The 14,827-nt window shown below is 42.8% G+C and overlaps 1 protein-coding gene across 6 annotated transcripts in view; it reads right to left on the reverse strand.

Moving 5' to 3' along the window:
• Nucleotides 1-14,827, reverse strand: part of SYNRG (synergin gamma) — a 40,314-nt gene that overhangs the window by 19,902 nt on the left and 5,585 nt on the right. For 3 of the 6 annotated variants that reach the window (XM_051809381.1, XM_051809380.1, XM_051809384.1), the window contains exons 4-14: nt 12,539-12,669; nt 12,153-12,258; nt 11,429-11,540; nt 10,007-10,306; nt 9,083-9,307; nt 7,358-7,435; nt 6,501-6,697; nt 5,427-5,693; nt 4,512-4,648; nt 1,863-1,981; nt 1,627-1,689 (exon numbers count right to left, since the gene is read on the reverse strand). In XM_051809381.1, the coding sequence (XP_051665341.1) occupies nt 1,627-1,689; nt 1,863-1,981; nt 4,512-4,648; nt 5,427-5,693; nt 6,501-6,697; nt 7,358-7,435; nt 9,083-9,307; nt 10,007-10,306; nt 11,429-11,540; nt 12,153-12,258; nt 12,539-12,669 (1,735 nt within the window). The remainder of the gene's footprint in view (nt 1-1,626; nt 1,690-1,862; nt 1,982-4,511; nt 4,649-5,426; nt 5,694-6,500; nt 6,698-7,357; nt 7,436-9,082; nt 9,308-10,006; nt 10,307-11,428; nt 11,541-12,152; nt 12,259-12,538; nt 12,670-14,827) is intronic. The other 3 variants (XM_051809385.1, XM_051809383.1, XM_051809382.1) reach the window with 2 other exon arrangements.

Consider the following 14,827-nt stretch of genomic DNA (forward strand, 5'->3'; position numbering starts at 1 on the left):
TAATATCAAAACACACCATGACAAACAGTTTCAAAAGGTGATCAACGCTGTCTTACTCGGCTTCCACTCAAGTTCTTTTCCCTGCCTCATCCTTCTCGTGTTTGCCAAGCAATAAATGTAATTTTGAATTTCACTTATACCAATACAGTATTTGCTTCCTTACAGAAGCAATTCCTCCCTTCCTCCCTCTGAAATATTGCAGTTTCCTCATGGAGCACCTGCACAGGGCTGAGATCAAAACCACCCTGGTGATGGGCTGGAAGGGGAACACGGGAGAGACTAGCCTGGTGTGCCTGGTGCCTGTGGGTACTTTTGGAAAAGCTCACTTCCACAAGGAAGCCAGCCTGTCCCACTGGGCATGGTGGGGAATCCAAGGGCTGGGAGAGACACAGCCCCGACAGAAAAGAGTTTAAAAATGTTCTAATGGATCCTGTTTTCTGCCACATTCACCTGAACATCCACAGCGACAAGTGATCAGAACTGTGGGAACTGCAACACAACCAGGCCCTTCCAGCCTCTGCCAAGGCTGATCCCAGTTTTACTCAGAGCCTGGGACAGGCTCTCCCAGGAAAGTGAGCACAGTTAATCACCAGTGCTGACCTCCAGCTCAGCTCCCTACTGAATGCAAGCTCGTGCTACGCAAGGATTACAATTTGAACCTAATTAAACATTAGCTAACAATGTTTTCATTGAATTTACATTAAATATTTTGGTGTGCTAATTTTCTAAGTTTCTTCCTGTTCATACACAAATATTTTTTTATAAAGCAGTTTCTTTCAAACTTGAAAACATTGACTAGTTTAACCCATTCACCAGCATGTACATACTTGGACTACTTGTAATTTTAAAGTAATGATGCTTACTTTAAGACAAGTGTCCAATAGACGGATTTTTTCTACTTTAGAAGTACACCATTAACATTTAATTGTTTAGCTACCACACAGTGTCATACTTTGAAGTAGTTTAACTGAATTTTAAACAAAGACTCAAAGGAATACTCTCCATAATGGTAGTAAAGTACCACAGCTACACCTGACCTATTCTTCCATTCTCCCTCCCCCCCAAACCAATTCAGTTGGCTCAGCAACAATATAAATATTCCTGAAATTGCTACTCATTGATCAAAACTACAACAGCACAGCAAACTAAACTTACTGATGAATTGCAAAGCTTCCCATTAGAAATGTGAGCTGGTGAAAGGGTTAAGAGTGGTCAGACCTGGGCAGCAGGCAAACACAGGAATTTTGTACACTTTAGAACATGTACAGGATGAGATCAAATGTTATTCCATTTCATTGCAAGCATTTAATCCTCAAGAGGTTCTGAGCACGAGAACCTCGCAAAACATCACAGGAGTTTCAGAAACTTATGACTCCTTATTAAAGCAAATTCCATATCATTACTTTAAAATAAAACTCAGGAGCACCCAGAAGAGGTGCCAATCTTCCAGAAATACAACTAGCAGATTGTTCCAATAGCATCTGGTTTTTTCAGGATACTTCCTGCTAAGTTGCTCAGGGAAGCAGAAGCACCGTTATTTTAGAATTGCAGCAAAGGAAATTCTGCAGCTCACACAGAGAAATGCTAAAAATGATAATGGAAATACGTAAAACCCCCAGTGCTTACCTAAATATTTGCTCTCTGCTGGCTGCTCTAATTCCCGGAAAGCGCTGTACTTGTCCCCTCCATCTGGAGAACAGGGGAAAAGAAAGACATTTGCATACATGTATTAGGAATTCACACAGTAAATTTTATATTAATTGCTCTACTTTTTAAATATTAATATCTTATCAACGCCAAAAATGAGATATATGAAATACTACAATAAATTGCTCGCAGTGGTGGTGCATTTGTCCTTTTACCTCCAAAAGCAGCTGCAGTCTCAGAAGGCTTCTCAGCTGCCATTCCTTTAAACACAGCATATTTATCAGCTGGTGAGAGCGGCTTATTACCTGGGAGTGGCATTAGTAAGGAAGGAACACTGAAAACAAAAGAGATAAAAGCAAAGTTCCTTAATTCCTCCACAGGAAATCTACATTTCCAGGTTTTATTTAAAGGAGCCTCTTATTATGGCTACACAATTTGGTCATAAACTCCTGCCCTAATGAGTGCTTAGTCCAGAACCTGATGTGAACAACCTCAGCTGGGTGAATTCCCAAATTTATCTCATATTTGTTTTAGGTCAGAAGTCAATTTACACCATTTTTGATTTTAATTTCTGTCAAAACATGGACAAAATACTCCAGGACACCACAGGAATTCACAGCCTGAGAGAGAACAAGCACACAGACATATCCCAGGAATCACTGCTGGTTAATTCATGCCTTTTGAAAATTCTCCCTGATGGAACTAGATACAGTAAAGAGCTAAAACTGCACAAGATTTTGACTTTCAGCTTATCTGATTTTGCTTATATTTCACTACATATTGCAAAATTAAGAGAATAAAGCGGGACCACTGTAAAAAATGAAAGGAGAACTTTGAATTTATGTCAGTGCCAATCAGTGAGTTCAGGCAGGTATCTAGTCAGCAAAATAAGGATTAATCCACAGTTCCACAGTCAAGTCTTTTTGCATAAACACACCCTACTTCTTACAGTAAAACTGCCATAACAACCTAACACCATGTTAGCAACTGCTGGAAGATTTAGGAGCTGTTCTGGGAGAGCTTTGCTTGCCCTCCACACAAGCCCCCTTATCAGACCTTGGCAGCTCTGCACAACAACATCCTTTACATATGAATGATGCATTTTACCTCTAGTTTGTGTCATTCACATTGAAAACCTGAATGAATTTCTATGGTGTTCTTCAGCCTGGAGCAAGAATCTTTCCAGAGACATTTAAATCTCCTTATCAGCAGCCTCCAAGCAACACACAAACCAAGCACTTGCACACACGTGCTGGTGCTGGTCCGTGGTGCTTGCAATGGCAAAAAAAAATAGAGCTTATGGTAATATAATTAAATTTCCCATCCCTGCAAAGCAGGCTATTAGATATGCAATCTTGGCAAATGGAATGGTTAATCAGCTGTACTCCACAGATGGCTTTTTTTTTAAATAAAGCTCCATAAGCAATTAGATTATAGCTCATTGTAACATTTTGTTCAAAACTGAACGCTTTCACAGCCGAATAAAGAGAACTGCTGCAGTGAAAAAGAAACACCACTTTTGAAAATTTTTTTTTTTATGATCCCCTACTTCCCATTGTGCAATTTACAGACAGTTTTCTGTCAAAACTTTCAGTAACAGAGCAGCTCTAGTGGCAAAATGACACCTAACGTAAGATATACTTGAAACAGCATCTTCAGATCCACGTGGCATTGACTGACCCATCCCTGGAAGAGTTTAAGGCCAGGCTGGATGGGGCTTGGAGCAACTTGGGATAGTGGAAGGTGTCCCTGCCCACGGCAGGGGGTGGGAACTGGATGATCTTTACAGTCCCCTCCAACCCAAATGATTCCAGGGTTCTGTGCCATCAGCAAAATTAACTTTTCTTACACAGAAACCATTTGTCAGTGTAACAGAACAATCTGGCTGAGCATCCCCATTTGATGTCACTGGTGAGGAAGCACCTGCTAACCAGTGCTCACCTGGAAATCCTACTTCTGTTTGCCACTAAGAACAGTCAGTTCATACAGAGAAAGTGTGTCTGTCTACAATCAGACACCTGGGAGCTGCATAAAAGTTTGCCATGAGCAGCCAAAGGAAAGAATGCTGAAATTCTGTACTCTTTGTAGACTTTGAAAGATGAATTGTAAACTCTCAAAGGGAGGAGACATGCTTACTTATTTTGTTATTCAAAATTTGCCTGATCTGGAGTTACCTCTTGGCAGTCTCCCATAAGGAAAAGCCAGAATTGCTGGACTCTGAATGAGATTTCAGTTGAGATTTATAGTCAGGTATCAAAAGTTTAAGCATTGGACAGAGAAATGACAGAAATAACCCCTCTGTCCACTGGAGTTCTCAGGCATTTAAGAGTACAATGTTGTGTTCTTTACATGAATTTTGGGGTCCATATTCAGGGCCTGAAGAAAAGACCTTGATGTCAGCAAATGGTTTCTATCAACTCCAAGAAACACTTTCCTGCTTTAGAGGGGTCCTACTTGTAATGGGAGTTCACAATACTGGATGCAGAACTCCTCTGTCCCAGGGTATTCTTCCTGAACAGCTTGATACAAGATTTTCCCCTGGATGCACAGTGGGAAGTAACTTTCAATTGCCTGTGCAGGACCATAAACCCCTGAAAACCTACATCCAAACCTTGTAAACCCAATTGACCTCAGCAAGATGACTGGAATGCTAAAGAAAAATCAACCACCTATGGCACATCAAATGCCATTTTTGACTCAGGAAGTCTAATTGCAGCTGTAACAACCTTCAAAAGAAACTGTCAGAGTAGAAGTCAGGTGACGGACAAAAATTACAGGCTAGAAAGGTCCCCACAAAGGAGGAAAACATTTCATTTCTTAAAAGAGTTCTAAAATACAGCAGGGGTGGAAATCAAAGATGGTACCTGCTCCGGTGCTGGGAACTGGCTGCTTTGGAGGAACCAGCTACATCCCCTTGGAAATCAGTGAAAGAATCATCCAGGGAGCCAGACTTTGAAGCATCTTGAAACTCCTGGAAGTCATCATCTTCTGGTTTTACTACCTGAATTACAAACAAGTCAATTGCTATGCTGTTGGCTTTTGCAGTTGTCATATAGCATGAAAGCAGCTCAGAGCAGTGTGATCAAGAGGAAAGAAGGAAGAAAAAGAACTTTTCGGCGACAGCACCATCAGCATTTCCACTCTACCTGCACCTCACCCAACTCAAACCCACACCAAGTGTACAGGGTTTACAGGGAGCAAGCACGAAGAACAGGTGAATAAGGAACTCTACTCCTTTCACAGTAAATGTGTTACTGATCATAGCCATGTCATCTTTTAGTAAAGGCAAATATTAATAATTTAAATCAATCAATAATTTAAAATCAATCACACAGCAAAAGCACCACAGGAGATGTTTTCTGAGGGATGAATCGTATTTGCGAACAGCAAAATTTATCCCCCCCGCCGTGATTTACCTTTGCAAACCAAAGGCTTTCAGAGTTCTCAGCTCCTCCTGAAAACCCTTATTTTACCAGCTATTAGAGTCTGTTGGGCAGCTGAAACGAAAATTCTATTTTATGTGCATTACAAAATCCTAACTACAACCAAAATCCCCTTTGTAGGCTTTTGGGCCTGCCCTAATGCCACCAGAGAGAAACTGAAAAAATATAAGAACATTTTCATGGCACAACTTCACGTTTTCAGACGTCACGTGTCAGATTTCAGCTCTGCTTTCTGCCAGTTGCCCAAAGCCTGTTGTCACCATGTAGGTTTGGCAGCTCCAGGCTAATTCCCTTTCCCGGGAAGGGGGGTTTTCCGGGAAGGGGGAGCGGGCTCACCTGGCCGGGCGGGTAGGAGGGCAGGAAGGCTCCGGAAGGCTGAGCTGCAGCTGCTCCCGCCGGGGCTGGCGCCGGTGCCGGGATGCCCATGCCCATCACGGGGGGCCCGATGCCGAGGGGCACGGAGGGCACGGAGCCTGGCGGGGCCGGGGGCAGCAGCGGGGGCTGGCTCACCGCGGGCAGGGCCACGGGGAACCCCGACAGGGTGGGAACGGGCGCGGCGGGAAACTGGTTCAGCACGTCGGGACTCACTGCAGGAATTCCTCTCTGCAAAGGCAACGAGCACACACCAGTTACACAGACACCAGAGACACAGGCACCAGTTCCACAGGCACCAGAGACACAGGCACCAGAGACACAGGCACCAGAGACACAGGCACCAGTTCCACGTGCAGTGCTGACAACAGGGCACGTTGTGTTCTCGCTTTGAGTTTCCAGCTTGTGGTACTGAAGGCAAAGAGCAGGGTACTGGTCAAGCTTCCAGTAAACCCTCCAAATCCAAACACGCCATCAAGAGCCCAGGTAAGTGAATCATACTCAATTGTAAGTGAATCATATGCAAGACAGAATCACAGGATTACTGAGGTTGGAAAAGCCCTCCAAGACCATCATATCCAACCTGTGACCCATCCCCACCTTGTCACCCAGCCCAGAGCACTGAGTGCCAGATCCAGTTGCTCCTTGGACACCTCCAGGCATGGGGACTCCACCATCTCCCCAGGCAGCCCCCTCCAATGCCTGACCACCCTTTCCATGAAGAAAGACTCACAGACTAAGGGATACAGGAACCACATAGTTTGAGGAGAACAGATCTTGATACAACAGGAGGAAACCAGGCAGTATTTTATCCTAAAAACACATATTGATGTGTTTGGTAAATGTATCTAAGAACTTCCACTGACACTAAAGGAGTAACTGAAACATAACCAATAAAACTGATACCATTATAACCCTGCTGAGGTTACAAGGGTAGTTTCTCCTCCAGACTTCACCAGAAGTAGTCTCTTACTGCAGGTGTGGCACACCAGCCCCTGGTGCTCGCTGGTGCCGTGCCCTGTGCCCCGTGAGCCGTACCTGCGTGACGGCGATCATGGCCAGCACGGTGTACAGCTCCTCCTTGGTGAGCTTCCCGGGGGTCGTGCGGTTGGCCAAAGCCCAGATCTGCCCCAGGGTCTCCCTGGGCAGCCCAGACGACATCAGTATGGGGTAGAGCTTGGCTGTATCTATTCCAGCAGGAGTCAGAGTGGTTTCTAAGATTTTCTTATACAGCTCTGTTGTGAGGGAGTCAGTGTTAGACAGTGCTCTTTTCAAATAAATTTAATATTGCCTTTCTATTCTGTCTCAAACTCAGCATTATATCAAATTAGTAACACTCAGTGTAAGGTAAGGCAGCAGCATCCTGGTATTGTGTTTCATCCACAAGCATTATTGGATCATCTTTACAGATAAGTTTAACACAAGCCAAGAAATGTTTCTTTAATGAAATTGCAGGACAACACATATAAAAAAAAATACAGTTCTAACAGCTTTCCGTATTTAAACTTCAGTGTAATCAATATTTACTACAGCATTTCATTTTCTATTCACTGTGTTATTTACACAGAAAAGATAAATAGCCTTCAGAAATGAGCCTGCCTAATTACAAGACACACCAAAAACCAGAATACCCATGAAAGCAGCATTATCAGCAATGCAAGCTCTACTGGGATAAGCTGCTGTCACAAATGTTTAAACTAGAATTTGCTAACATGCTTGAATAAAACCCATACTTCTTCAAATGCACATAAAGCCTTCATAAATATGTAACATATCAAAGATACAGGATTCATTTGATGGCTGAGTGACTCTCTGATCAATAAGTGGCCACACAAGCACAGGTACATTCACACCTCACACCACCCACCTGGCTAAGTGCCCCCTGTCCTGTTTACCTGGCACCAAGCTGTCATTGTAAATCCAAGGAGGCATCATTTGCTGAATTGGGTCCTGGGAAGGGAACACTCCAACTCCTAAATGTATTCCAATCAGTAAGAAAAAGAAAAAACAGTTGCATTAGGATATACAGAGCATGATGATCTTAGAGAACAGACCATGGCTGGTCAGCATCACTCAGCATTTCAGGTAAAGATTTCAGATAGAAATCACTGTGCTCAGAGGAAAAACAGATACTGCAGGAATATGTATTTCAAAATAATTACCAGAATGATTTGGCAGTAACAGAAGAAAACAGTTATATATGTAATGAAATCAGGAACTCCTTACATGCCTTTCTCTTAATGTCCAGTTGCACAGAAGCACAAGTCTCACTGTCTTACAAATTCACAGCAGCAGTTCTGTGTCATATCACATTTAGCTTCTCATCAACTACCTGCTATTAGGGCTATTTGTGGAATAAATAAATCCATACCTACCATGAGAACCACAATGTTCCACCAGAACATCCTCACCCAGGAAATCCACAAACAGCCTCTCAGACTGAACCTCAGCGGGATCGTATTCCATGGATCCATTGCTCCTAGTCTTCAGCTCCAGAGGACATCACAGCCCCCTTCACTACTACAGGCTTTCATAACATCATCTGCCACACTTCACTCCCTGAAAATTGCTTATTTCCTTCTCCACTCTGTGGACTCTTCACCTCAGTCTCCCTCAGCAGATTTTATGCTCATCTTGGATGGTGCTCTGACAAAAATCAAAATAATTTCAGATTTCGTTGTCTTTCCCAGTGCCTTTGCATCTCCTCATCTTCCACGTGGATTCCTTCCTGACTGCAGTCTAATTTCTAATCATCCCACAACTCCAAGCACATTTTAATATAAGCAATTCCTTCCATTTCACCAGACAAGTAAAATAAATTTGCTACCTCCTCAGGTGTCATTATTCTTCAGCTTTAACCCCTCTTCCATACTCTTCTGCATCCTACCAACTCTTGCTTCTCATCTCTGAATCTCTCTGATAAAATTCAGCCCCCTAAAGATTAAGTGACAAGGAATTCTCAGGCCTATTTAGCTGACAGGTAGGAAAGCCCTACTCAAAACCCTGATGACACCCAGGTGACAGGAGTGCTATTTGTAGTTACATGATAATGCAGAATAAATGCTTGTTCCTCACAAACTACTTGAGCTCATCCTCAACAACTGGGAACTATTCTAGTTTTCATCTAGTCCTGCTTTTAAATTTTCATCCCTAAAGGCCAGACAGTTTCAGACATAACAGATATGAGCAGCAAATTGTCTGGGAAACAAGTATTAACTAGCTAAGAGTTTTAACCTAACAAGATCTTAAGGTCAAAAGATTAAAATGCACCATGACATTGACCAACTTTTGTGATAAACTTCCTTAAACACTTAAAAAATCATAATCTTTAGAGAGCACATCTTTTTATTGACCCAAGGAAGGACAGAATATTTTAAAGCAGCAAACCTGATTAAACAAACGTGTTAAAGGTGATTAGAGCAATAAACTCACGTGGAGAAAGTTCAGAGCAAAACTGGCAGTTACCCTTTGAGCAAGGAGCAGGAGGCACTGCCACATTATTCAAGCAGGTATTCAGAGCAAAATTACACAGGGCTGGCCTTGGAATTAGTGAGCTGAGCGTTAGCGAGCAAGCAGCGTCTCATTAGATTGAAATTCCGTCAAACGTTTCCATTGCTCACCACACTCTTCAACTGCTCTGTTTTGTTCTGAAGCCTTGTGCACCTCTGCAGCAGTGGGACCAGTTTCCTGTCCACCTACAACATCCCAGTCACTGCTGGTTAGACTGGGACGAGCTTGGCTTGCAGCCGAGGCTTTGTGCCCAACTTCGGATGGTTTAGGTTTGGTTTGCTCCTGTTCACATTCATTTGAGCCATTAGCTAAGACTTTCTCCTCCAAGGAAGAGCCTGAATAAACAGCAGGAGGGATTATTTATATTTTGTTATTAACCACCCAGACTGCAATTCCACACTTTTCAAAGGAAAAGCACTTTTGGCACCACTGATGGGTTAGAGATGTGTGTTTGTCCCAGCTCAGACCAACGGCACCACTCTCTTCTGCCCCTTACTTACCACACACACAACAAATTCAACGAAAAAAAAAAGCAACAAGGAGAAGGAAGACATCAAACTATTTCCTACAGTAGGATTACTGTTGCATAATCAGTAGCAGAAGTGCCCAATACCTACTTACATCTCCCAAATTCTTCATGTTCATCTCACCGACATACCTTCAGCCTCCAAGGGAGGAAGCACACAAGTGCCCCGCAGTAGTATAACAGTCATTTTTTCTACCACCATCTCCACTGTGTCTTTTCCTACCACACAGACTTAAGGAAGATGCTAGAACACAAGATTTAATTCACCTAAGATCAGGCATCTGTATATTTACAAGTATTTGGATCTACATGTGACTTGCTTTTACAGCACAGCTCCAAGGGAAGGAAGAAGGGGACTGAAATCATCTTTTCCCATGGATCAGCAGGTTTCTACTTAATTGCCTACATATTACTTCTTCCAGAAAGGCTAAAGAAAATCCCAACAAAATATGTAAAGACTCTGTGTAGCTCAGAAGGTGACATGTAAAAAAAGATACTTTTGAGTTACCTGTTTTATGGATACTGGGTGAAGATGCAGAGGTTGGAAAATAAGGAACCTGCCCAGTTGTACCATGCAGGGTGGATAACACTGGAGTCTGGGCTGGAGGGAGAGGTTGGAGCATAGCCTTTTCTGAAAGCAGCTGCCCAGCCTCAGTGGCAGGATGGAAAGGCTGGAAAGGCTGAGAGGTAGGCTGAGGCACCAGTTTGGGGATTTCAACAGGCCCTTGTATAAAGTCACTAAATTCTTCATCATCGGGAAAAGCAGAATGGGAAACAGATACAGCGGGATGGGATGGTGTGGGATGATCTGCAAATGGAATGAACACACAATGCAAAGTGATGAGGAAAAAGCTTTGTGGGTGGGAAGGTGGTAAAAGTGGCAAACACTGGGAAGACACACCAAATGGGTGAGGGGAAACAGTGCTGGATGAGTTTTGTGAGAGATGTGAAGGTTGTTACTGTCTGCGTAACAAACACAAGGTAACGCTGAGCAGTCACTTCCAACCACGCATCTTCTCTCCCAGGCTTTTAGGATATGAATGTTTTGAAACTTGGTTCTTAACACTGGCTGTGAGAGTATTCTTTGTTTTAAACAGACAGGGTTAAAACAAATACAGAGGTAATATTTCAAACTGGACATAATGGGGTCTGCACAGGGGGACATTCTCCCTCAAAGGAATGTTTTATCCACAGAAACTCGGTAATATATCATAAGATACAAAAGAAATGTCTGCTCATGTAGACAATTTTCTGCTTGATCCCTTCCAGTGTTACCCATTTTAACAAAACTGGTGTAGGACAGGCAAATCTACAGACAAGGGGAAGTTGTCAGAAACCACCTGTAACTTCAGAATTATCAAAGAGTGAATCCACAGCAGAGATAAAGGTTTTACAGAGGAAAAAGCTTGTGCAGATAAGCCTTGTTTCAGCCTAGACACTGAAAAATATATACTACAGCCCATAAGAAATCTTTGGCAGCAATTGTTCAAAGTGTAATTACTGAGAAGAGAGGCTTGGCCTGACCATGCCCAACGACACCCCAGTCAGCTGTGACGTCCCACTCGTGTTTTGATCATTCTTAGCACTTAAACAGCACTTCTCATCTTCAAAAGCTCTCTGCACAGCATTAATTAATGCTTGGACTAGAAAAGAATGCATTATCAATTTCCTCCATGTTTCACATTAAGCAAAGCACATTAAGCTTTCTTTTAAAGATTTCGAGTCTTTCAATAAAGGCTGATATCTAATATTTCACCCTCATACCCTGAACAAGGCAACAGTTACTAGAATGGCACTTGATTTTACAAAACAGTTAATCCACTCACTTTGTACCACCGAAAAAAAACAATTCTTGGAATTAGTTCCCCCTGTTGAGGATTTCAAACTCTGGAGTTTTATCTTCAGTTGGAAGATGAGGAAAATTACAAACCTGGTTTTTTTGGATGTGTTGCTGGTGTTGGGTGCATTTTAGCGTCTCTAGAAAAACCATCTAAATTTCCTTTAATGGCTTCCAAGGCATCATCTCTGCTTTTTTCACCTGTCTGAAACACCACAGAAAACATTTTGAAAAATTCACAGAACTGCTCAGTTTTATTTCAAAACCCCATTTCTTCAGTACTGGAATTAGCAATACTTGCTGTTAGATTAAGCCCTTCTTTTTCAGCACCACCCTCCTGAAGCGTAACAACACTAACTCCCAGATTTGGAAAGCATTTATTTTACAGACTACACCATCACAGTGTTTCTGAGTCTCTAGACAAAGCTTTATGCACAAGAACAATATAAACCTTAATCAGCTGTCTGTATTTTTTCAGGTAAGAACCTTCAGGCTCATTGCAAGAGACCAAAACTTTGGACAAAGTTAACAAACACATAACCAAACATTCTCTTTTTTAGAAACTCAATCTGTTCTCAAATGCTACACACCAGGTTGGTTTAATTTTCCAAAAGCTGATTTCATTTTCAACACCAGACTTTGTTTCCATTACACCAAGAGTGTGTAAAGGACTGACTCCTCCAGATGCTTTCCAAAATGTAATCTGGTGTCTCATGTAAGTTCCCCACTGATTTGCTTGTTGAAAGAGACCATCCCATTAAAAGCCATTAAAAAAAATCCTGTAGAGAGTAACATTGCAGTTATTATCAGGACATACCTTGGGTTTCACACTGCTCAGGAGTCTCAGTTTTTGTTTCTGCTCTTCAAACTGCCGCCGTTTTCTCTCTTCTTCTAAGAATTTCTGCTGGTGCTCAAACCTCTTCCTGAGGGAGAACGATTTTTTTTTAAAAAATATGAAAATAATTTTTATGACAATTTCCATGCCAAGTTTCTGCCTGATTTCTCCATTTCTTCTGTCTCAAATTCACGTGCCTTGGTGCACATGTCCCTACTTCTTCTCAGAGCTGGACAACCACTACAGAGTTCAAAGGCAATGGAATATTCAACAGTATCCTACAGCTCTAAATGGACACTGCTCCAGAGAAACTACATCTCCCCCTTAAACAAGACAGATTTCCCAAGAGTCAGTAAAGTGCCACTTACTGCTGTTCCTCTGCAAACTGCTTCTGCATGTCAGGGGTGTACTGGGGGGCAGCTGGGCGCATTCCCAGGAAAGATGCCTGGCCCATGTATGGCATTCCAGCCGCTGGCATCGGCCCCAAGGGCATCCCACCCTGCAACAACAGAAGGAATACAACCTCAGTGGATTTTTTTTTTTTTCAAATCCAGGATTTTAGGGTTTTTAATAGAAAAAGCCAAACCCCTGGCAATTCCACCCTGGGAAACTGCAAACTGGGCCGAGCACGTGAAATTCAGAGCACAAAGAAGAGTCAAAGCTGAGCAGAGGCTGAGCACAGAGCAGCTGCCCTGAACCAGGCACTGGTCCCTCAGTAGATGGCACTCTTCCTCTCCATAAGGACTTACAGCCCTTAAAGGATTTGGGAAGACAGGTCGGTCAAAAATCAGGACTTCAAATCCATACAACCCACGCCCAGAGCAGGAAGGCTGCAGCCATCCTACATCATTCTGTACCACACTTTGGGGTTTCCTTGGGACTTTTGTTTCCTATTCTAAGCGATTTCATAATACTTTTAAATTGCCTGCTGGAGGGCACACTCCTACCAACCATGGATGCTTGAAAACATGGTCTAGTCACTTCCCAAACATAGATTATCCAGGGAACCAAGAGAGGGAGACAATATACGACAAGAGCCAAGAGGAACCTTGTCTGAATAAACTGTATCAAAAACATTCACTGGGAAATATATTCTGGGACATTTAGAGCAGCAAAGCTGACTAAGATAGAAGCCAGAAAATAATTTACTTTTCTTACCATTCGTTTTGTATTTGGTTTCAGAACACGTAAGGAGAAAACAAAAGTTGTTTATTATTTTTAGACCAGCTCTCATAAAAACATCTTCCTACTATAAATTTCACAAAAATAAGGTCATAAATTTCAGGTGGGGGTGGAAAGGGAGTGCAAGAAGATGGCAAAACACAATAAATTCAGTCTGTGACACAGCAATTTGGCTACAAAGCCAGGCCAAGACAGTAAATTTCAGCAAAGTTCGAATTTGTACATAAGCACATATGGTACTAAATAGAAAACAAAGGATTACAAGAGAGAAAACCCAGTATTAGCTGCTCATATTTCATTCTTATTCCTCAATTAGCAACAGCAGCACTAAAGACAAAGTTACTTCAAGGAAAAAGAAGAATGAGACTGAAACAGGAAGTTGGATAAATGGGAAAACCAGTCACGTGAGCACATTGAAGAGATTCCTTCTCCCTAGAACAAGGTACTTAAAAATATTATGATTTGTCCCCTCCACGCAGGAGATTTAATTCTATTAACTCCAGCATTTGGGTTACCAAGGGATGAAACAATTCAGTGAAGTGGTCATGACCCATCAGACTGTGCACACAGTCACTCCTCAGCAGCTCAGAAAGGTCTCATGTAAAACACTACATGACACAGCACCATCAAACCAGAGATGAGAAGAAAAAGCACGAAAGAAAATTAAAAAGACAGGAGAGATCCACTGTGGGAGGTTTGAATACTGGTTACTGAACAATTCCCTACCATTACTAACCCCACCTGGGTGTAGGTGGCATCTGTGAGCTTTTCAACACATTGCTGATGCTTTTGTTTCCTTCCCTGCTCAGACCAGGCTTCTCTGATCACACTTGGGTGTCACAACACATACACTGACATCAAAGTTCAGATTCTGACATCTTTGAGTGGGCTAAAACCTCCCAGTTACCTTAAATACTATGATGCTGTCCTTGCACTACACCCTCATCTCTCTCCACTCTACAACAGTGAGTAATGTGTGCCAAACTCCCCCACTCCCTGCGCAGATCCCAAGGAAACCTGGAGAAATCTCTAACTTGTCAGAAATACATTCAAAGGGAATACTACAGAATAGGATGTCCCACGACACACTAACACCCAGGCTTCAGTTTCCAGCCAAGTTCCAACCTTTACCCCCACTGCAGCTGGGAGAGGACCATGGCATCAGCTGCCACCCCTCAGCCAAGCACCAAGGCATCCCATTTTTTTTGGAGAGGGACTTTTCACAAGGGCATGTGGTGACAGGACAAGGGGGACTGGCCTTAAATTGACAGAGAGTAGGTTTAAATGGGATATTAGGAACAAATTCTTCCCTGTGAGGGTAGTGAGACCCTGGCACAGGTTGCCCAGAGAAGCTGTGGCTGCCCCATCCACGAAGTGTCCAAGGCCAGGTTGGACAGGGTTGGAGCGACCTGGGCTAGTGGAAGGTGTCCCTGCCCATGGCAGGGGGGATAACAGGATGATCTTTAAGGTCCCTT

This window comes from Manacus candei, unplaced genomic scaffold, assembly GCF_025592945.1.
Source record: "Manacus candei isolate 608988 ecotype Guabito, Panama unplaced genomic scaffold, ASM2559294v1 h1tg000076l, whole genome shotgun sequence".
Classification (NCBI taxonomy): domain Eukaryota; kingdom Metazoa; phylum Chordata; class Aves; order Passeriformes; family Pipridae; genus Manacus; species Manacus candei.